General features: G+C 34.0%; 4 protein-coding genes across 7 annotated transcripts; 3 read left to right on the forward strand and 1 right to left on the reverse strand.

The window, feature by feature from the left end:
- The first annotated feature begins 835 nt into the window (after positions 1–835).
- Positions 836–2845, forward strand: LOC137820818 (BEL1-like homeodomain protein 11). The gene is given in 5 exon segments (XM_068625081.1): positions 836–1038; positions 1040–1694; positions 1839–2218; positions 2312–2372; positions 2457–2845. Coding segments are annotated over 5 exon segments (1317 nt in total). The 5' UTR covers positions 836–973; the 3' UTR covers positions 2613–2845.
- Positions 2846–4919: 2074 nt separating this feature from the next.
- Positions 4920–9951, forward strand: LOC137821012 (uncharacterized). Its single transcript, XM_068625401.1, has 7 exons — positions 4920–5556; positions 5654–5796; positions 7153–7424; positions 7530–7684; positions 7922–8184; positions 8475–8537; positions 9424–9951. The coding sequence occupies exons 1-7, from the start codon at positions 5304–5306 to the stop codon at positions 9667–9669; spliced, it is 1395 nt and encodes a 464-aa protein (XP_068481502.1). The 5' UTR covers positions 4920–5303; the 3' UTR covers positions 9670–9951.
- A 1993-nt stretch (positions 9952–11944) lies between these two features.
- LOC137821864 (26S proteasome regulatory subunit S10B homolog B) lies at positions 11945–16409 on the forward strand. The gene is made up of 10 exons (XM_068626652.1): positions 11945–12173; positions 12765–12884; positions 13166–13302; positions 13435–13596; positions 13779–13865; positions 13955–14041; positions 14127–14264; positions 15537–15728; positions 15807–15905; positions 16016–16409. The coding sequence occupies exons 1-10, from the start codon at positions 12074–12076 to the stop codon at positions 16088–16090; spliced, it is 1197 nt and encodes a 398-aa protein (XP_068482753.1). The 5' UTR covers positions 11945–12073; the 3' UTR covers positions 16091–16409.
- A 506-nt stretch (positions 16410–16915) lies between these two features.
- Positions 16916–20720, reverse strand: LOC137821863 (uncharacterized). 4 transcript variants are annotated; one of them, XM_068626651.1, is made up of 5 exons: positions 20440–20577; positions 19619–19779; positions 19220–19468; positions 18327–18358; positions 16916–18218 (listed from the first exon to the last, which is right to left on the reverse strand). In XM_068626651.1, the coding sequence occupies exons 3-5, from the start codon at positions 19461–19463 to the stop codon at positions 17274–17276; spliced, it is 1221 nt and encodes a 406-aa protein (XP_068482752.1). In that variant the 5' UTR covers positions 19464–19468; positions 19619–19779; positions 20440–20577; the 3' UTR covers positions 16916–17273. The 4 variants fall into 4 exon arrangements, with proteins under 4 accessions (XP_068482752.1, XP_068482749.1, XP_068482751.1 ...); XM_068626648.1 differs by lacking the exon at positions 19619–19779 and having other exon boundaries at positions 20440–20720; XM_068626650.1 differs by lacking the exon at positions 19619–19779 and having other exon boundaries at positions 19220–19497; positions 20440–20680.
- Between the last annotated feature and the right edge of the window lie 294 nt (positions 20721–21014).

Consider the following 21014-nt stretch of genomic DNA (forward strand, 5'->3'; position numbering starts at 1 on the left):
AAAGAGAGGGTAAATTATGGTAATATTCATTGAATTATTATCTAAGGCATATTTTACATCATAGTTGAAACTTGAATCGCAGAAATTGCTCGACTAAAATTTGTACACCCATGGCTTTCTTTTAGGTGTTCGTTCGAAATTTTATAAAACCTGAGACTTATTCTATAAAAAAAAAACATCTATTTTAGAATAATTGCTCCGAATCTGTTGTTGAGTATTAGGCATGAGGAAGTTTCTTTCAACCTCAATTGCGTCAATAAGTAGTTCGAATTAATAGGTAAAACAGTCGTACAACCTTTGTCCTGTTATCCAGGTTTTTAGCTTTTGTTCCAACTTTTAACCCCAATATTTATCTATGCTCTTCACAGGTTGTTTGTTTTTTTCTCTTGATCCTTTACACCATCCATCTCCTAATAATAAATCTTCTCTTGTGTGATCTTGGTGGCATGTCAGTTCCAAATTTGGTTAGAGTTCACACACACTCACATTTTTTTACTGAATACTAGAGTTCACACCCCCCAAAATCTCAATGGCTTTGATTCTTAAAAGTGTACGACCTCTCTCTCCCCCTTGAAACTTCGGAGTTGATGGTGACCACTGATTATCCTCGCCAATGAACACACTGCTCAACATCGACGGGCTTCGTGCGACGTTGTACGGATTCTCCACTTCTGTGTATTATTTAGACCTATTTTCAGATAGATTTTTACTCAAATAGTTTCTTCAGTACGTCAAAAACAGTGTCCATTTCCCTTCCAAACCCCCTTCCTCATTCTATCTTTTTTAGCAAATCACAATGATATGTCTCATATTTTCTCTTTCACTGTAGTGGCCAAAAAAAAGAGTCACAGCCACTTCGATACACCCCACATGCCTCAAACTCCCAATACTTTCTTCTGCTCTTTATTTACAATACAAGACTAGGAAAACTTGTTCACTACCAACACTAACAATCTCACGCACTCTTACCGTAATGTCCAACTCCATTACCCACCAAAACCAATTTGAGAACCAAGAGCTTGATGCTTATGGCTCTTCCGAGGCATAATAATGCGTTTCCTGAGGCCTTGGGAGCATTTCCTAGCATTGGAATGGCTGAGGGCTCTGAGATAAGCCACCCAAGGCATTTTATGGATCTTCTAGGAGCAGCTAATGAGAGCAATCACCACCAACCTCAAGGGCTTTCCCTCTCTTTAGGCTCTCACATGCTTATTCCTTCTGATGAATACAGGCATCATCAGAGACCCTTGAACACTGGTCTCATCAACCCCAATTTCTTCATGCCTGGACAAGAGGCACGTGTGGCCTGTAATCCACCCGTGGAGCATCTTACTAGTGACTACTTTTTCAACACTGACACTGGCACTAACACTTTTGTCTCCTCTTCTTCTGCCCCTTTGAACCGGTCTCCTAATTCCACACCTTATGCTCCTCCTGAGTCTTTTGCTTCTGTCATTGGAAACTCGAGGTACCTCAAACCGGTACAGTCCCTTCTTGAAGATCTTGTTGACGTTGGTGGAAATGTGGTGGATAGAATCAATGAAAAGTATGTTGAGAAGATGTTACACGGGAGTAGAGGTGTTAGGATACTTTCCTCAGAGTTGAAGGCAGAGTTGAGGAATAATGGACCTTTATTAGCTGATAAACATGAACATCACATCAAAATTGCAAGGTTGATATCTTTGTTGGATAAGGTTGTTTGGTTTCCTCTGCCAACTATCACTAACTTGGATATATCTTTGAACTTTGGTTTCCTCAACTTTTGGACTTGGATATACCTTTGGACTTGAAAGTAATTTATTATCTGTTTTCTTTCTTTTTTTGCTCTTGATTTTCAGGCTGAGGGAAGGTGTGAGAAATATTATCATCAAATGGAAGAAGTGGTGTCATCCTTTGAAATGATAGCAGGTTTGGGAGCTGCCAAGTGTTACACTGCTTTGGCACTTCAAGCCATGTCAAGGCATTTTTGTAGCTTGAGAGAAGCCATATTGTCGCAAATAAATGCTGAGAAAAGAAAACTCTTTCAGGATTTACCTAAGATTAGTAGTGGGTTGTCTCAACTAAGCTTGTTTGATAGAGACATTAGACATAGTAGAATGTCTCTCCAACAACTTGGGGTGATTCAAAGCCAGCGCCAAGTTTGGAGACCCATCAGAGGGTTGCCTGAAACCTCTGTGGCAATTCTTCGTTCGTGGATTTTTGAGCATTTTCTCCACCCGTAAGCTATTGAAATTTGGTTCTTGTTTTTTTAATTACTCTTCAGTCACAAGCTGCTTTAAAAAAACACTGATTTGACATCTGATTCTCGCAGTTACCCTAATGATTCTGAAAAGCTAATGCTGGCATCTCAGACAGGTTTAACTAAAAACCAAGTAATTCCTTATCCCAAACTTCACCCTTTTTTCCTTGTTCTTTTCGCTATGATCATGTTGGTGGTGTCTTTATTGTTGCTTCAGGTCTCAAATTGGTTCATAAATGCTCGAGTACGGCTATGGAAACCAATGATAGAAGAAATGTACAAAGATGAGTTTGGGGAGTCTTCTGAAGACTCCAACCCCGCTGCTAACAATTGCTTGACGAGAGAAGATACCACAGATTGTGTAGAGGATTGAATCGAAGCCTCAGAGAACAAAATCTATTGTTTGAAAAAAAAAAATGGTTGCCCCTTTTCTCCAAAATCAATAGATAAACATTATATAACATGACAAGAAGATGAGCCAATATGTTCAGGCGAAGTTGAAGATTTTGAAAATCATAACAGATGATGAACCTTAGATTAACTGACTAAACTGTCAGCGTTGTAACACGCATGAGGAATTTTAAGAAGCGTTATTATTTGGACTGAGTTTTGTTGAGAATATTTTTTTAAATATGTCTTTCAAAGTTTCAATTGACTTATGTACGAATTTTATATCCAAGTATTAAAAATTTAGAATAATTTATTTTAATTGAATTGTATCAAACTCCTATCAGATTCATCTCATTAGAAATTTAATTCATTTATCATTTATATGACTTCAAATAATTTATTGTTAAATAAAATCACTTTATAATAAATTTTGGTAGGAGTTTGTATATATAATTAAAAAAGTTTCTATATATGCATAACTTAATATAATTAACCTAAAGTCTTTTTTTTTTTTATAAAGTTTTCGGGTTAGACATCACTAACCTAAAGTCTTTAATCATTACATTGTTAATGATTTTTAGATAAAAATTCTTTAATCTCTGCACTTAAAAAAACATCAACTTTAAGAGATTAAAATATATTAAAATGATATCAACTTTAAGAGATTAAAATATATTAAAATGATATGAGTAAAAACAACAAAGCATAAAAATTTATGTGTAAAGATTAAAAGAAAATGTTTCTAAATATAGAAGATAGAATTTTTTTTTTGTTAAATATAGTTTTTTTAAAGAATTTTTTCTAACTACAATTTATAGACTAAAATCAGATTCAACCTTTATTTTATTTTTATTTTTCTTAATTTCGTAGATTTTTTTTTAGTATAATATGGTGTCAAAAAATTATTAAAATGAGATTTTTGAAAAAATTATAGATAAGTTATGTGAGAATCATAGGACTTCATTATTAATAAGTCATGACATAAGTTTGATTTTGTCAATTTGAAACAATTTTTAGTGGAAGGAACAAACTTATTTTAGAAATACACAACTTTGATTAATGTTAATCAAAGTTTGTAGATATAATATTATTTAAAAAAAGTTGGGTTATATAAACTGAAACGTATCATGCTCATACAAATTCAGTTGTCCTAAGTTGTGTATAACTCATACGACATTTTGTTTAAAATTAACTATATTGATTGATAATTACTTATAATTGTTACAATAATTTTAATTATTGTTAATTACTATAATTATTTATAATTAATTTTCTATTTGTTATAATTATTACAATTATTAATAATTACTACAATTATTAATAATTACTACAATTATTGTTACTACATCGAGTTTATTTTTAATTATTACAATTACTTTATATTTATTACAGTAATTATAATTATTTATAAAATTACAAATATTTCTGAAATTATAATCAATTATTTATAATTATTATAATCATTAATAATTTTTTCAACTATTTGTAATAATTTGAATTATTTATAATTATTAAATTATTTATAAATATTTTAAATTTATTATAAATATTAGAACTAAATCAAATAAACTGAACTCTAATTATCTTCGTACTATTTCATTTAAAAAAATACAAATTTCGATAAATATTAATTAAAATTGCGTGTACTATCTAGTCCAACTCATTTTTTGAAATCGAAAATCGAGTTACATGCACAATTTTTCCTGAAGGAAATCACGTTAACACTACTTATCATATGAAATTTTTTTCAAGAAGTCACTCCATTTTTTTCTCAAAATGTCAGTTCATTTTGGTAATATTTTTGAAAATTGGACCAATCTGAAAAACAATAGGAAGTTTTTTCCTGCATCCCTATAATTTTTTTTATCTGCGCCCCATAATTTTATAAATTTTGAAATTGACCTTTATTTTTTATTTAAAATCGGAATCTGAGAGTGTGTTACGGATTCATTAATTTTAAAGTGAATCATGTTGCTTTCCGGATGAGGAGGTGTTTTGAAAGCAAATAAATTATTGATTTTTTCAGGTTGCTGAATTCAGAAGCCGAATTTCTATTACGGATTGGTGGATCTGAAATGATTTTTTTAATTATGGATGTTTTGCATTTTTTTATTTTGAATTAACACTGACATTCATGTACTACCAGCAGCACCAATCTGGAAGGTTACCGAACGCACCAATACGAAATTTATCGAAAGTGCCAATCCAAAAATTTACTGAATTTCATAATTCAAAATGCAAAAAATTAAATGTACAGTTTTATAAAGAGAAAATTTTGTCTTTGCACAACATTGTGTGAGTGTAGGAAGAAAAATGTGGGGTGCAGAAAGAAACTGCCAAAACAATATACTTTGGAAGACCAAAGCAATTACCATGAAGTAATTTTGATTCTAAATCGAAATTGGTTTGGGCTTGATGCGAGATATAAGCCCATTCTGAAGGGGTTTGAGTTTAGCCCATACATTTCTTCGTCCCCATCATGGCGAGAAGATTCAAGACAGCGTATCAGTTCAGTTTAACTATGATCTGGGAGTAGAGCAGATAAGTCCTCGTGATTCCTAAACCAGGTTGCGACCAAGTTTGCAATCACACCTCGAACCAATCGACACCGAGCGCAAACCCTAGAATCAGAAATAGAATGGGATTTTAGAGATTTCAAAAGTTGGGAAGAAGAATGGCGAAGCATTCGGTGGCAATGGCGAAGAAGCGGTGGCCGATAATGTTGGCAGCATTCTTGTCCGTCTCGACGCTGACAGTGCTCTTAATGAGAGCCACCAACTCCGATTCCTGCAATACCAATCGTTTTGCTGTAGCACAGGATAACCAGATTCGTTCCTCCGCCCAAATCGGAAACGCCGCTTCTAGTCCCCTAAATTTTATGAAGTCGAAGCTAGTTCTCATGGTTTCACATGAGCTATCTCTTTCAGGTACCTCATTACAAGCAAAATCGAGTTTCATTTTTCTATTTCTTTTTTAATTTTCCGTTTTATGAGATGAAAAAAAATGTACTGGGTTCACTTACAGGCGGGCCTTTATTGATGATGGAGTTGGCGTTTCTGTTGAGAGGCGTTGGTTCTGATGTTGTTTGGATCACCAATCAGAAACCAGCGGAACCTGATCAGGTCATTTACAGTTTGGAAAGTAAATTGTTGGACAGAGGAGTACAGGTGATTTACTTTCCCTTTTTGTGGTGTTATTTTGGTGACTGTATGTATCATTATAGGACACGGTTCAGTATCTATGATATCAGTGTTTCGAGAGAGGATGTCCATGTGATATCATACCAACTAGGTGTGACCTCATGTCATGGAGCTCATAGTAGAAAAGGGTAGTGTCAAAGAAAATCGTTGTGTGATTCATTGAATAAGATTGTCGTACAAACAAAGCAATACAACATGCATTTACAGGATGGGAAGATGAGTACCTTGCAAACTAATATGCAACACTAAGTGAATGGGATGAACTTGATAAATACCCTAACTGGATACAACTACAAGAGATGAAGGGATTCCGTAATAACCTACACTCAAACTCAACTGAACTAAGTGTAGTTTCTATTATATGATTCAAAAGCATGTGTATACTATAAAGTCACGTAGCTCCAACATAAATCATGGGGAGCCAGAGTGAGTGATCAAGAAGTAAATTATTTTGTAACTATTTTCTCCTCTCCCTATGGTCTGTTTAAGTTAAACTTTCATTGATAATATTCTCCTATTTTTCTGTTCACATTTAATTCGTGGCAATTTAAAAAACTGTAATTGAAAGTCCTTTGTGCGAGTCTGTGTAGATAGACACACACACATATAGATATTGGAAAGTTGGGTGCATCAATAGTCTGCAAATAGCAAACCTCCAGTGAAATTAAGTTCAAATATATTGTTTCCCCTAAGTTTGTCTTGATTTTGGTTTTGGGCCCTATATTTTGAAAGATTTCTTTTTTATCTCTATAATTCCATTCTGTTTAGATTTTGGTTCCTATAGTTTAGCGACATTGGTTTTGATAGTTGTCTCTTTGAGTGTATGGATGGTGGCATTACTAGTAGCAGATAGACTGCCGATAAAAAAAAACAAGTAGCAGAGATCAAATCTGAAATGGAATGAAATCATAGGAAACAAAAAGCCATTTTTAAAATGTGTGTGTATAGGGACAAAAAAACAAAATCAAGGTAAGCTACAGGGAGAAGCATGTATTTAAACTAAGAAAGTGCATGTAATTAATCTACTATTCCTATTAACCTTATAACTGACTATAGATATTTATCCACTATAGATTCTGGATGATGTATATGCTATTGTAAGCTTGTTCAAATATCTTTCCACAATTTCAATTTAGCATTTATTTCTTCCAAAATTTGATAAAGAGAGGAGTTTTTGTTTCACCGCTTTCTTCTGTTTCTTGTATTGATTGAGTTTGATATTAGTTCTGATCTGTGAGAAATGTGTAGACCAGCATTTTGTATCGATGTGTCATTGGAGGACTTCTAAGTGCATCCTTTGTTTACATGTTTGACTCCTCTTAGGTATTGCCTGCCAAAGGTGAAAAGGCTATAGATACAGCTCTTAAAGCTGATATGGTCATTCTAAACACGGCTGTAGCTGGGAAGTGGCTGGATGCCGTTCTCAAGGAAAAAGTTGCACGTGTGCTTCCAAAGGTTTTATGGTGGATTCATGAAATGCGAGGGCATTATTTCAAAGTGGAATATGTTAAGCACCTCCCTTTTGTTGCAGGTGCCATGATTGATTCACATACAACTGCACAATACTGGAAGAACAGGACTAGGGAGCGTTTAGGGTATGCTTCTGACATCATTTGATAGATTTTTACTGCTACCTGTTCTGTATGACTGCTATAATTTGAGTCAAGATTCTAACTCTACGTGTTGATCCAACTTTCTAGGATTAAAATGCCTGAAACCTTTGTTGTACATCTTGGAAATAGCAATGAGCTTATGGAAGTTTCAGAAGATAGTGTAGCTAAGAGGGTTCTTCGTGAGCATGTTCGTGAATCTCTTGGAGTGAGAAATGATGATCTACTTTTTGCCATCATAAACAGTATGATTTCTCTCCTTAATGATCATTATCAGTATTCGTTTGATAATGCATGATTTGCTAGCTAGTTATGTTACCTAATTAACATCTTGTCTATTGTAATTTGTAGTTATCTTTTCTTTTTGTTGTATGTATTAATTTAATCCTTCCCTATCGTTGTACGCACAGACACACTTTGTATTCATGTTGACAATCTTTTTACCAGTCTACAATTTGAGCCCTAGGGTGAAATTATTGCAGGTGTTTCTCGTGGTAAAGGACAAGATCTATTTCTTCGAGCCTTTTATGAAAGTTTGCAACTTATCCAGGAGAAGAAACTCCAGTTGCCATCTTTGCATGCTGTAGTAGTAGGGAGTGATTTGAGTGCTCAGACAAAGTTTGAAATGGAGCTGCGCAAATTTGTTATTGAGAAAAATATTCAGGACCGTGTTCACTTTGTGAACAAAACCTTGGCTGTGGCTCCTTACCTGGCTTCTATTGATGTTCTTGTTCAGAATTCTCAGGTATACACTGATATATACTCTGCTGAGTTGATTGAAACAAATATATATTGCATTCTGTTTTGAAAAATGAAAGTAGCAATATGACAGCAAGGGGGTAAAAGTATAGATTAGTGGTAAAAATCTTTAATTTGTAATCTTTCTGCTCATAGCAAGATTCTTATTCATTCATTGCTTTATCTTTTACTTCCATAACATATTAAGTCAGAGTTCAGTAAGGGACTTGAAGATGTTTATGTTCTTCATTTTTGGTTTTTGGGATTGATTAATTAATTTGCGTCTCTTCATATTAGGCACGGGGAGAATGTTTTGGAAGGATAACCATTGAAGCAATGGCATTTCGGCTGCCTGTACTGGTATTTCTTTTAATACATACTATAGTGGCCTTTTCAACAGGACCTTTCCTGTTATACTATGTGTATAATTGCCTCTAATTCTGTACTCTACATCCAATTTTATATGATACTATACTTTGTTAGCGTGTTTATTCATTTGTCTTAAATCTCTATTATATTCTTAGAAAGCGGAACCTAACTTGACCTCACAAAACTGGGCATATAGGGTAAGGTTTACCCACTGGTATATTATAATTTTGTTATATCTAGTTGATACGAGATCTATAATACAACTGCTCATGTACTCTTGTTAGGATAGACTCTTATATCATTTCATGAGATGAATTTTAAGTTTACTATAATTTGACCATATCTCTAGTCGTTGTAGGATCTTCGAAAATGTTACTGTTTATCTTTTTATTATTATTATCCTTGGTCCTCTTTTGCCGCCCTCCTCAGATAAGGAAAGAAAAAATAAATAAATAAAAGTTGTTAATTTTTGTAAGCTTTTGTGGCTTTTGTGAAGCTCCAAAATATTGTTTTTGAAGGGTACATATAAAAAAAAGATAAATTTCAATTTTTCTTCTCATTGTTTAGATGTAATTAGTAAAATTAAATAATGTTAATTAACTTTCTTAATTAGTGCAAACATTAGTTAAATTTGCTTATATTTTAGATCGGAGAGAATATCTTATTGCCTTCCAACTGTTTCAACTTGCTTACTGCTGTTTGGGAATCTATACAGTTGCAAACTTGTGTGTGCTTGTCTATTGTTGTTTTCTTTTCTCTTTTTATTTCAAACGTGTATGTGGTATTATATTTTGTTGTTGTTGTTGCAAACTTGTATGTGCTTGTCTATTCTTGTTTTCTTTCTTTTGGTAACTTCTTTCATTAAAAACTTTTCCAGGGAACTGCAGCTGGAGGCACGATGGAGATTGTGGTGAATGGGACAACCGGTTTGCTGCATCCTGCTGGAAAAGAAGGCGTGACACCTCTCGCCAAGAACATTGTGAAATTGGCAACACATGTTGAGAAGAGGCTGACCATGGGAAAGAAAGGGTATGAGAGAGTGAAAGAGAGGTTTCTGGAGCACCATATGTCACAGAGAATTGCATTGGTTCTGAAGGAAGTTTTACGGAAGGCTAGGCAATAGAGACATTAAATTAACCAGGTTAGGTACTTATCTGTTAAATTGTATATTGATTCCACAGGAAAACAAGATTGGTTCGGTTCGGTTCGGTGAGAATGAATTGTATATCCAAATGTTCTTTAATACCCATACGAATGCGAGGAAGTCTCTTGCACTCTTTTGGACACGCACACGCACTGATTCATTGTTAGTTGAAATTAATGTAAAACTGGTTGAAATTAATGTAAAACTGGCGGAATGAAGTGCCTAATTTTTATCTGAAGAAAAATTAGAGTTTGTTGGAAATAGTGCACATCTAATAGTATTTATTTTGAATCCAATGGTATACAATTTTTTCCTTATATAATAGTGCATATCTTGTTTTGCTTACCAGAAGCATCCAAACAAATACTTGGCAAAAACTCAATTAGGTAGGTACAGCTATTTTTTCGATGGTGCCGACTTGGTTTTCTTAAGAATAAGGAGAATGGCTTGTTTAGTTGAAGGTCGGATTAGCTTTTATATATACATACGTGTGTAATACATATTTATGACATATCATATAGTAAATGATAAATATAAAATTGAAAACAATTAAAAAACATTTAATGAGAATAAAAAATAATATCAAGTTCATGATATAATATATTGCAGGATTTAAACTATTGTAAATTTTTAAAATATTTTCTTATAAATAACATTTGAAGTCACATTCTATATCTATCATTATCTATGTAGGTGGAAAAAAGATAAAGGAAAACATAATTAAAATTGATGGAACTTGAATTCAAAATGAGCTTTTAGATTTCGTCGTTGAAACTTGAAATATTATGACACAATAATTCATAGTAACAAATAAGACTAAAAAAAATAATTTAAAATATTTGGGAATAGAATAAAAATTAAATCCCAATATATTTTGCTACTAGGATGATGGGTATATGGGTCGTTTCGATTTGTTTAAGGCCCCGTCCGTAAAACATTTAAAGTTTAAGGTTTTTTGGTCATCCACCCCTATAACTTTTTAAATTACCATTCTACCTTTCTTGTTTTATTTCAATGTTCCTTTCTCCTTTCATTCAATTTGTTATTGTGCATTGTTTTCTTCTGTCGTGGTTCGAATTACAGACATTTCAACAAGCTTTGGTGGTAGTTTGAACAAATAAATCAAATTAAATTTTTTGTCTCCCTATTAGTATTCGTTGATGATGATAAATATTAGTTATTAATTTTTAAGATGACGTTTTCATGTTTTAAATTGATAACTCAAATTAAATAATTTTGTATCAGATTAATTTTATTACAATTAAAAAATTAAATTATACTAAATTAAATGTTTTTCATATTTTTTCCAAAACTATTTTTTACTAGTTAAATTTATATTTAAAATAATTTTATCTTTAAAAATAAAAACTATGATTTAAGATTTAAAAATTGAAATAATTACATTTTAAAAACTTCTTTTTCAATGCCAGATTTTTAATTTTTAATTATCAATGTTTTATTATTTCTAATTTTTACTGATTTATTTGTCTATTTAATGCATATTTATAAAATTAATTTTACTTCCGATGGAAGTCTTTTTATCTAAGGCTTTCTTTTTTTTTATATGTTAAGATTTGGATATATTTTTTCTCCAAAAATTAAATCAATTTAATCTTACGAGAAATACAATGAATTTATTTAAAAAAATTTAAACTATGATTTAAAATTTGAAAATTAATTCAGTTTTAAAGAAATTCTTTTATTGCTTGCTTCTGATAGTAAAAACTAATATTTAATTTTTTAACGTCACGCTTTTATTTTTCAATAATTAATTCTCAATGTTTTATTATTTTAATTTTTTTATATTTTCTAATTTATTTAACATAATGTATATTTATAAAAATACCCTAGTTTTGGGGAAAAATTGACTTATTTTGTTTTATAGTGAGATGGGATATAAAATATTAAGATAAGATTATCTTTAAGAGAGAAATTAATATAAAATTGTGTTCTTTTACTGGTAATGATGGTTATTAACCCTGATGTTTTTCAAATTGATAACTTAAATAACTTGTTTTTTAAAATTAGTTTGATTATAATTAAAAATATTTAAATTGAACTAAGATGTTAGTTATGCTCTCTTCATTTATTTTTCATTGTATTTCAACAATATACATTACATTTAAGTTTAATTTTAAATTTGAACAGTATAATTAATATCTTATTACAAGTGTTTATTTTTGTTGGAGGAATGGCAATTTGGTGGTTTATTTAAAAACATAGGGGGTTAGTGGTAAAATAAAAAAATTGCGAGACTTTACGTGCCAGCTTAAGTTTCCATGGTCACAACATAACTCAAGCTATTCCGTTCTGGTTCGGCGTCCGATTTTGTGTGACCAACCTCACTCTTTCTTCCTTCTTTGGATTTCGAAGAGCAACAACGATGGCCGATGCAGAGGATGCCCTACGACGCCGTAATGCGGTGGCGGAGTATAGAAAGAAACTTCTTCAGCACAAGGAACTGGAATCCAGAGTCCGATCCGGTTTGTCTATCATTTTTCTCTCACTTCTAGTAGCGTCTGCAGTTCCTCCGTGCTTTTAATTTCCACTTATTCTCGATCCTCGTAGTTTTAGGGTTTTGTAATTGTAGTTGTGCTTGACTTTGGACAACCCTATTATATTCCTTGGTTAGGATTTTGGGTTTTCTTGGACAAAAATTTCTGCGGTGAGGTTGAGTTGTGAGTATTATGACCTTGATGAAATGTGATTGTGACTATTTTACATCTTCTAGGAGCTAGGGTTTGGTTATCAGCCGGATCTATTGTTGAAATCAAATGAGGTTCTTTTGATGAAATAAGTGAATTCCTAGTTGAGTAATGAAATATTGGCACGGTTCTTACCCAGAGAGGACACCATCGTCATATCTTAGCATGGTTGGATAAGCCACAATCTGTTTTCTGCTGTCCTATATTGTTTCAGAAAATGGAAATTCCTTTAGCTCATAATTTTATGACAAGTTTCATTAAATTTCTCCTTTATGGTGGCACAACCCCTTTCCTTTGTCTTCTATCTATGGGTTTAATCTTATAAGACGAGTCTGGTAACTTACTGGCCTTGAAAACCCAAATTTGCAGTGAGGGAGAATTTGCGTGCTTCAAAGAAAGAGTTCAATAAAACAGAAGATGATTTGAAGTCTCTTCAAAGTGTTGGGCAGATCATTGGCGAAGTTCTCAGGCCTCTTGACAATGAACGATGTAACTATTCTGTACTTTTATTTTTGTATATTTGAACGATATATCATTGTTCAACTTCATTCTTTAATTGTGTTGCCAACCTAACTTTTTTATAAATATTGAATTACATTAAAAAAAATTCCATTTTTGTTCCCGACTTTATCCCTGAGAGAATTTTGTTTCTTACGAATACAAAACATGTGTGCCTTCGGATTATTGGTTCGTTTTATAATTATATTTCCTGATAGAATGAACTTAAGAGTAGGTCATTGGTTATAGAATGTTTGTTATTGTTTTCTCAGTGATTGTTAAAGCAAGCAGCGGTCCCAGGTATGTGGTTGGCTGCCGCAGTAAAGTGGATAAGGAAAAATTGACTTCTGGAACAAGGGTGGTTCTTGATATGACAACACTCACCATAATGCGAGCACTTCCTCGAGAAGTAAGTCATCACAGTTTATTATTTTAATATTTTCACTTGATGAATATGTTCTTGTCTTGTTGGGTTATCATCAGATTTATTTAATCCCGGTGGTCACTATTGTCTCTAATTCTCCGATGCTTGAGTTGCCAGGTTGATCCTGTAGTTTACAATATGCTGCATGAAGATCCTGGTAATGTCAGCTACTCAGCTGTTGGTGGTTTGTCTGATCAGATCAGGGAATTGAGGGAGTCAATTGAATTACCCCTAATGAATCCTGAGCTCTTTCTTCGGGTTGGAATTAAACCTCCAAAGGTGGTTTGCCTTTCACTGCACTTTCTAGTCTCTGACCTATAGTAGTGTTAATCTTTATTTTAGACCGATAGTATCTTTGTTTTGTCATTTTTCTACATATATTTTTAGTGAAAGTTTATTTGTAACGACTATACTTTTAAATTTTACATTTGATCAACATCTTTTCAATTCATATCTTTCAGGGTGTTCTCCTTTACGGTCCCCCTGGTACTGGTAAAACATTGTTAGCTAGGGCAATTGCCAGTAATATTGATGCTAACTTCCTAAAGGTTAGATTATGTTTCTTTTTTTGTCAATTGTGTGCTTTGAAGTTTTCTTCATTGTAAAATTTATGTTACCTTCCTTCATTCTGATGTAGGTCGTTTCAAGTGCCATAATTGATAAGTACATTGGAGAGAGTGCCAGGTTAATCAGGGAGATGTTTGGTTATGCGCGTGATCATCAGGTGAGATGCTTGCGTGAAGTTGTCTTCCTATGTGTTTACATGTACTAAATAAAAGATGTTCTAAGTATGTATTTTGCTATATTAGCCCTGCATCATTTTTATGGATGAGATCGATGCCATTGGTGGTCGTCGTTTCAGTGAGGGAACAAGTGCAGACCGTGAGATTCAGAGAACACTAATGGAGCTTCTTAATCAACTTGATGGATTTGATCAACTTGGAAAGGTATATTTTATTCATAATACCATTTAACTTGATTTAAAAGAAGTTGTCAACCCTAACCTCTATAGAAAAGCTTGATCCCTTGTAGCAAATTCCGAGGTTAAGGAACTTCAGTCTTTTATTTATTAATTATTATTATGTCGAGATGGTGGGTCTGTGGTAAGCCTATTCAAAATGCAGTTCATTTTATAAAGAAATTGTTATAAACATTGCTGCTACGAGTATTAAATAAAAAATGGAGAATTCTAACCACTGTTCTTAGCGTACATAATTAAGGAATCTAAATTGGATAGTTTTATAGATTAGTATTGTATAACATTTATAGTTGTCATTGCACTCCCTCCCACCATGGTTTTCTTATACGTTAAAAAAATTAAATTGTGTTCCTTTTAATGTTCATTTTTATCCATGTCCTATGTGCTCTCCGTCATCCTTGTATGGTGTGGGTGAGACTTTGATGTACTTTGCGATGGTTTTGCATAGGACAAGAATGCAAGAGTGAGAGTATGTTGAGGGACTAAGTTGGTTAGGAAATGAGTAGAATCTATATCCTGGCTTTTCATCTAGCAACTTTTTGGTCAATGAGTATTCACAATAACAAAAGGGATATGCCAAAAATATTCATACTGGATACAGATGCATCATCTATCTTTTAGTATCCATGCCATGTAGTCATGAGATTTGTAATATTTTATGTGTGGAACTTCCAAAAAGTTCTAGCGATGTTACTTGTCTTTGGAGAACCTCCCTTGTAGATGAATCCCAAGGACAAGCATCGTTATTATTCTGCTGTTATTTTTTTCTTTCGGGTGGGAGTGAGGTGAGTGGACTGATGGTAAGTCACTAAGCCCACATGTTAAGATACATTTCTTTCTTGGATTGTGATTTTACTTTCATTTATTCCATTGTTTCTAATCTGAAAAATGGACTAGCAAATTGTGTCATGAATTATAATGTTTGCAAATAATTCTTCACTGACCATTTACCAAAAAAATGAGTAGGAGCTGCTGCTACTTCATGGTCTGGTGGTAATGAAATTGTAAAGTACAAAATGAATCTTGTACATGCTTTTTATGATATGGAATATTTTATACGACAGTTCATTCCTTTCTATATATAATATTTATAATAATTATAAAATGAATTAAATATAAAAAGCATTGACCTTTATTTCTTTAAAGTATTCTCATGGATATGGTAGTTTTCCTGCAAAATGACTTTTGAACTAAACTTGGTGGATTCATGATGACATTGCTGTCTACATTTCTGTTGTAGGTTAAAATGATAATGGCAACAAACCGACCAGATGTACTTGACCCTGCTCTCCTCCGTCCTGGAAGATTGGATAGAAAAATAGAAATCCCTCTGCCTAATGAACAATCAAGAATGGAAATTCTCAAGATTCATGCTGCTGGAATCGCCAAGCATGGTGAAATAGACTATGAAGCTGTTGTGAAGCTTGCAGAGGTGAGTTCTGTTGGCTTGACTGCATTAGTAGTTTTTGTCAAGAGTTGTTGCATGTCTAATTTTTTGTAAATTGCGCAGGGATTTAATGGGGCTGATCTTCGAAATGTCTGCACAGAAGCTGGAATGTCAGCAATTCGTGCTGAGCGTGATTATGTGATCCATGAAGATTTTATGAAGGTGAGTTCCCTGTTTAGTAAGTAAATTTTCTGTGTACTGATGGTAGCGAAGGATCTGTCTCTCTTTGTTACTTACAAGGACAATAACTTCATTTATTGTTTTGGTTCCAGGCTGTTAGGAAATTGAACGAGGCAAAGAAACTCGAATCCAGTGCACACTACAATGCTGATTTTGGTAAAGAGTAGAATCTATTCAAAATTCCTGCAGAGCCATGGATATGTAGGGGCAGTGCATCTGGGGTTGGAAATACATCGGGCAAGTTACTGAATTCATAGAGCTAAGCGTGATTTTCCCTTTGGGTTATGACTTTTGTTATCCGAATTTTAATTTTGGAAGGATAACTTAATCAAACGGTAAAGGAATGTTCAATTGAATTGTATTATCGTTGCCCCTCCAAAAACCCCTTTATCTGGATTGTAGAAGTGACTCACATGTTATACTGGATCTTGGCTTGTCACAATTTCCTTTATATTTAAAAAAATTAAATTTGCTTAATTTTACAAATTGACATGATTATCAGTTTATTGTTTATTTATTTAAAGAACAGAATTGCCACCCATCTGATGGTATAACCTTGCTTTTCTTGGTGTAATTGTTATATATGGAGACGTTAAAACAAGTCTTTTTCCGGAGGAAAAAAAGGGGTGTGGGATAATAATTTGCTCCCATCAATTTCCAAAATGGATTATATAGTTCTTGTGAACGTCTGCTGATTTTGGAAACTGAAAAAAAAGTTTCCCTAAAGAGAAAATGTATAAAAGGGCTTTTACAAATATGCATTTCTTAATTTAAGTGCCAAGAAACGCACGGCTGCGACTGTAGATACTGTTTATGCAACTTTCAACTTATAATGTTTTCCCGAACAGACGTATTCGTTTAACTAGCGATATTACCGACCTTGATTCCTATTTTAATTTCTTGCAAAGAATAACACGCATTACTATTTTTAAAATTTGTTTGATTCAAAATTATATATAAAAAAAAAAATACATGAATACTTGTTTCGGAAATTATGGCCCAAAGGAAGGATTTCTTTTCACTTTCAATCTATCTAGAATACGAATGAGATAGATAAACACTGACGACCACCGTATAGGTCTTTTAAGCCTTAAACGGTTTAGTGCAACAGAAAGATTAAATGTGGCTACAACACCCAGGCGAAGCTTCTGTAATACAGGTGGTGCATTTGTTTCCTTGGCATCCTTGTGTTCGTCGGTGCTAGGCTCTGATTTTGCCATAAGACGTCTCATTCTGTATGAAGCACGTCAACATGGTTGGGAACTTCTGCTGGCATGTCAAAATATATCTAAAACAAATCTAAATTTTTACTAGAGCTATGCTGCGACTAAAAGTTATGGCTAGAGGAGCTCAGTCTTTGCGGTATTTCGCCCAAACGCCCTTCTTCCCAAGAGAATCATTCTCCAATAGAGACCGACTCCACTTTGATCCCAATGAAAAACGTCTCCTCAAGAAGGGCTTTCCAAATGAACTCCTCCTACTGGAGCTAGGCTCCATCCTTGATGAAACCACGTCTTTCAGGCGATCAAAAACATCTAACCCACCATCAATGTAGCTATCAACTACTCGATTTCTGGATATCCTATAGTTCTTGGCCTTTGTCTCTGATTCACTCCCAAGACCTTTTTTGGATAACTTTGACAAGTGCTTCTCTCCAATCATACAAATTGGACAAGCTGGATCATAACTATCTGCCTCTGAGGTCACAGTCTCCAAGCAGTCCGCGTGATAAACATGACCGCACACCAGTACAGCAACAACTGAGAGGTCACTGCTGCCCATAAATTTCTGGCTACCCCACGCAGATCTCTCGGTCAAGAGCTTGGAGCAAGCCCCACAAGATTGTACGTCCATGGAGGGAGAATAAGAGAACCCGCTACTTGTTCCACTCATCTTGTGACGACCTGAACCTGAATACTCGCTATCAAAAGACCACCTTTCCTTTTGAGATGAAGCCACCATTTCAGAAAAGGTGCGCATAGACCAGCCATCAGATGAACCACATTGGGATCCTGATGCCATTTCGTTGCTGCAATTAGAGAGTACAAACGATGGCCTGCCTTCAGAAATTGATGTGTCAGGTGATTTCAGACCCAGCATTCGACTATCAGAAATTTGTATCGATTGTGGGTGCCCAGGAGAACGATGAGCCCATCTGGATGGCATGGAGGTAGGAAGATTCTGATAATTATGATTAGGCACCAAATCAGTCATAGGTGTTGAGAAAACGGGAGATATTGAACAATTTGGTAGTGAACATTCTGCAATCTCGGGTGATTCGCTCAGATCCTTCACCTGCAGAGAAATATAGAGTGAGGCTAGAGTACAGTGTGAAGTAAATAGGCTTGCAATTCAGATAATGAGCAATTCTTTCTTCGTTAAATTTAGCAGTTCAGAACTCACCACAGCAGAGCAATTACTTGACATGGATATATCTGCAACAAGTATATAAATAGGAAGAAAGATTAAATTCCAAACAAAAAACAGCAACCCACAAAGCAGAGAGCATACATAATCATCTGGATGTCAGGTAGTAACACATGTGGCCAAAATAGAAAAACTTGTAGAGAAGTGAAACAAACAGGATGTAAGGCGATACATGCTACAAAGAATAACAGTTTGAGAATCTTAACAGTCTGAGAAAAAAGATCCTCGCAAACAAATAAAATTATGAAAACGAATCTCAAAAAGAATAACATTGGAAAGGCAGGTTTTTTAATCTTTTTAAAAAAAAAATGAATCTAAACTGGGTGATGGCCTGTGAATGAACTTTTAAGCCCTCAATGCTACTTAAAAATGAAGTGCAAGAAACCTATTGATATATGACCAATTCACCCTTACATTGATCCTCAATTCTCCCCCTTGTGAGGTAGTGGGAACTAATCTAAGTACGTGTTTGGTTTGACATTTGGAGCCTTGGATCCATGTTTCAGATGACAAAAATATAAACTACTTAAAGTGTAACTTCAGCTTGAATGTAGGCCACGGATCCATGTTTTTTATTTGATCCAACGCCAAACTAAACATGCATTAAATGGCCAAAGCAATTCTAGACACCACTATACAACCTTGTTAACATGTATAGAGAAAGGTACAGCATAAAAAAACCCAAAGTTGGGTTTCAACCAGTGGACTTAACCAAAATTTTCCCTATTGCCTCTGTTGGAAAGACAAAAGTGAATCTTGAGAAAGTGAGCACATTCTCAACTGTCAAAATTTGCGGTACCTTAAGAACATCAACTGTCATGTGCTAATGTTCTAGTACACTCCACAAGAGAATAGTAAACTTAAAATACCTGAAGATGCAGAAAAATGGCCTCTTTCAGAACTCAATGATCCTTTAAACTCCATGCTGGCATTTCTGGTGAGTCCGTGAGATGTGTGAAAGGAAGGATTCTCAATTTCTCGAGCAAAACGACCCCAACTATCCCATCGAAAACTCCATGATGGTAGACATCCAGCATTTCTACGTAAACTTTCACCTCCAGTTCTGCTGGGAATAGTTTGATCCTTTGCAGCAATGCAACAAGCCGATCCCATGATAACTGCTGGCATGTACAACACAACAGTCAATCTACCTTGCAGACAAAAATACAAATTAGTATAAGGTAACTTAAAGACCAGGCAATGCTGAAAACACATCCACTTACACACCAAACGAACCCAAACATTCCAACAACAAAACCAAATCCTACCTCCTTTGGAAGAATAAACAAAATGAAAGTTCAATTAAATTCAGATTGCTGATAACAGGTATTAAAAACCACCCAGCGGCCAAAAGCTCTAAACAGAACAGCATAATCATCTCATTCCATGCAACCAAACAATCAGTGAACATCACCACATATTCTTCAATCTGTTAAAAGCACTTATATTACAAACATGAAAAGCCAATTAAAAAGTAGATACTATGAGATAGATATTGAATGTTATGGAAAAGACAAGTCCCAAACATAAATAGGGACATGTTCCCTACACAGACACCAAATCCTTTCTCATTGCCACCAGTCCTAGAAAAAGTGATTCCATAACAAATTAGCAAAACCAGCTACAGCCAAACTTCCAAAATGGAGTTTGAGCGTTCGTACTGTTGAAAGTACAACAGAATCGCATTCCAACACCAATCAAATACTCAGAAATGCTGAGTTAAATTTTACTTTTATGAAAAAAAACATGAAAATCTAAAAAATATAAAAATAAATAAAAATCTTCGCAAATAAAACCAGCACCAGGGATAAATTATTAGTAAATAAAAAAAGCGAAAGGGTTGCAATTTTGTTCTCTCCGTGACCCCAAATCCCTTGTCCGTTAACAAAAAGAAAGAAGAATAGTTCAGCAAGGCACAAAACAAGGGCGTTGTTTCTGGGGTAGGATAAGAAATAATCTTTTAAAATTAAAAGGCTAGGGTTTTGAAGTGTTGCAAAGAAGAGTTGATTAACAGAGAAGTGCTAAAATTAGACAGGGAAAGGAAAATATGAAGAGAATGAAGAAGAACTGTTATGTTAGATTGCGTTACCTCTTCAAATGAAAAGTTAGAGTCTTTTGGGAGAAAAAAATGGAAATGATTTCCAAGTACTCATTTTTGGCTTCGTCTTCGCTCTAACTTGCCTTTCACCACTGTACGGATGTTTTTGAGTTAACACAGTCAGAGGATGTTTAAGGCTCAGACTCTAACGTCAATCGTTATCACGGCGTTAGGTCATAGTCTACTGCCAGAGGATGTTTGGTCAACACTGTGTTCACCTCTTTTTGGTCTTGTCTCCTCTGCCAACTCCTTTATTCTTCCAAAATAAAAACAAAAGTTAAAATATAATTTATTCTCTCTATCTGTAATAAATTCTCAATTTACTTTATAGATGTAAAAGTGTATTAATATCGACTTTTTCATAAATATTTTCTTGCATATTTTTAATTTATTTTTCATGATGGATATAGTATAATATATTTTAAATTTCGTTCTTTTTAATTTAGATTTGACTATCTGCAAATTTCTTACTCATTAGAGCATTGCTAGTAATTTTATATGTAAAATTTTGAATCATCCCTATCAAAATACGAACAAAAATGAATACAGATAAACAAAACAATATG

The sequence above is a fragment of the Phaseolus vulgaris genome, chromosome 9 (genome assembly GCF_000499845.2).
Source record: "Phaseolus vulgaris cultivar G19833 chromosome 9, P. vulgaris v2.0, whole genome shotgun sequence".
NCBI classification, from domain to species: domain Eukaryota; kingdom Viridiplantae; phylum Streptophyta; class Magnoliopsida; order Fabales; family Fabaceae; genus Phaseolus; species Phaseolus vulgaris.

Bases quoted from the DNA above. Each gene is read 5' to 3' on its own strand.
- LOC137821863 (XM_068626650.1), bottom strand. From the start codon at position 19,478: ATGCCAGCAGTTATCATGGGATCGGCTTGTTGCATTGCTGCAAAGGAT. The intron at 18,359-19,219 runs GTATTTTAAGTT...TACTTGTTGCAG, and splicing joins CCATTTTTCTGCATCTTCAG to ATATATCCATGTCAAGTAAT. The intron at 18,219-18,326 runs GTGAGTTCTGAA...ATTTCTCTGCAG, and splicing joins CAAGTAATTGCTCTGCTGTG to GTGAAGGATCTGAGCGAATC.
- LOC137821864 (XM_068626652.1), top strand. From the start codon at position 12,074: ATGGCCGATGCAGAGGATGCCCTACGACGCCGTAATGCGGTGGCGGAG. The intron at 14,042-14,126 runs GTGAGATGCTTG...TTGCTATATTAG, and splicing joins GTTATGCGCGTGATCATCAG to CCCTGCATCATTTTTATGGA. The intron at 15,906-16,015 runs GTGAGTTCCCTG...TTTTGGTTCCAG, and splicing joins TCCATGAAGATTTTATGAAG to GCTGTTAGGAAATTGAACGA.
- LOC137821012 (XM_068625401.1), top strand. From the start codon at position 5,304: ATGGCGAAGCATTCGGTGGCAATGGCGAAGAAGCGGTGGCCGATAATG. The intron at 7,425-7,529 runs GTATGCTTCTGA...CCAACTTTCTAG, and splicing joins AGGACTAGGGAGCGTTTAGG to GATTAAAATGCCTGAAACCT. The intron at 8,538-9,423 runs GTATTTCTTTTA...AAACTTTTCCAG, and splicing joins CATTTCGGCTGCCTGTACTG to GGAACTGCAGCTGGAGGCAC.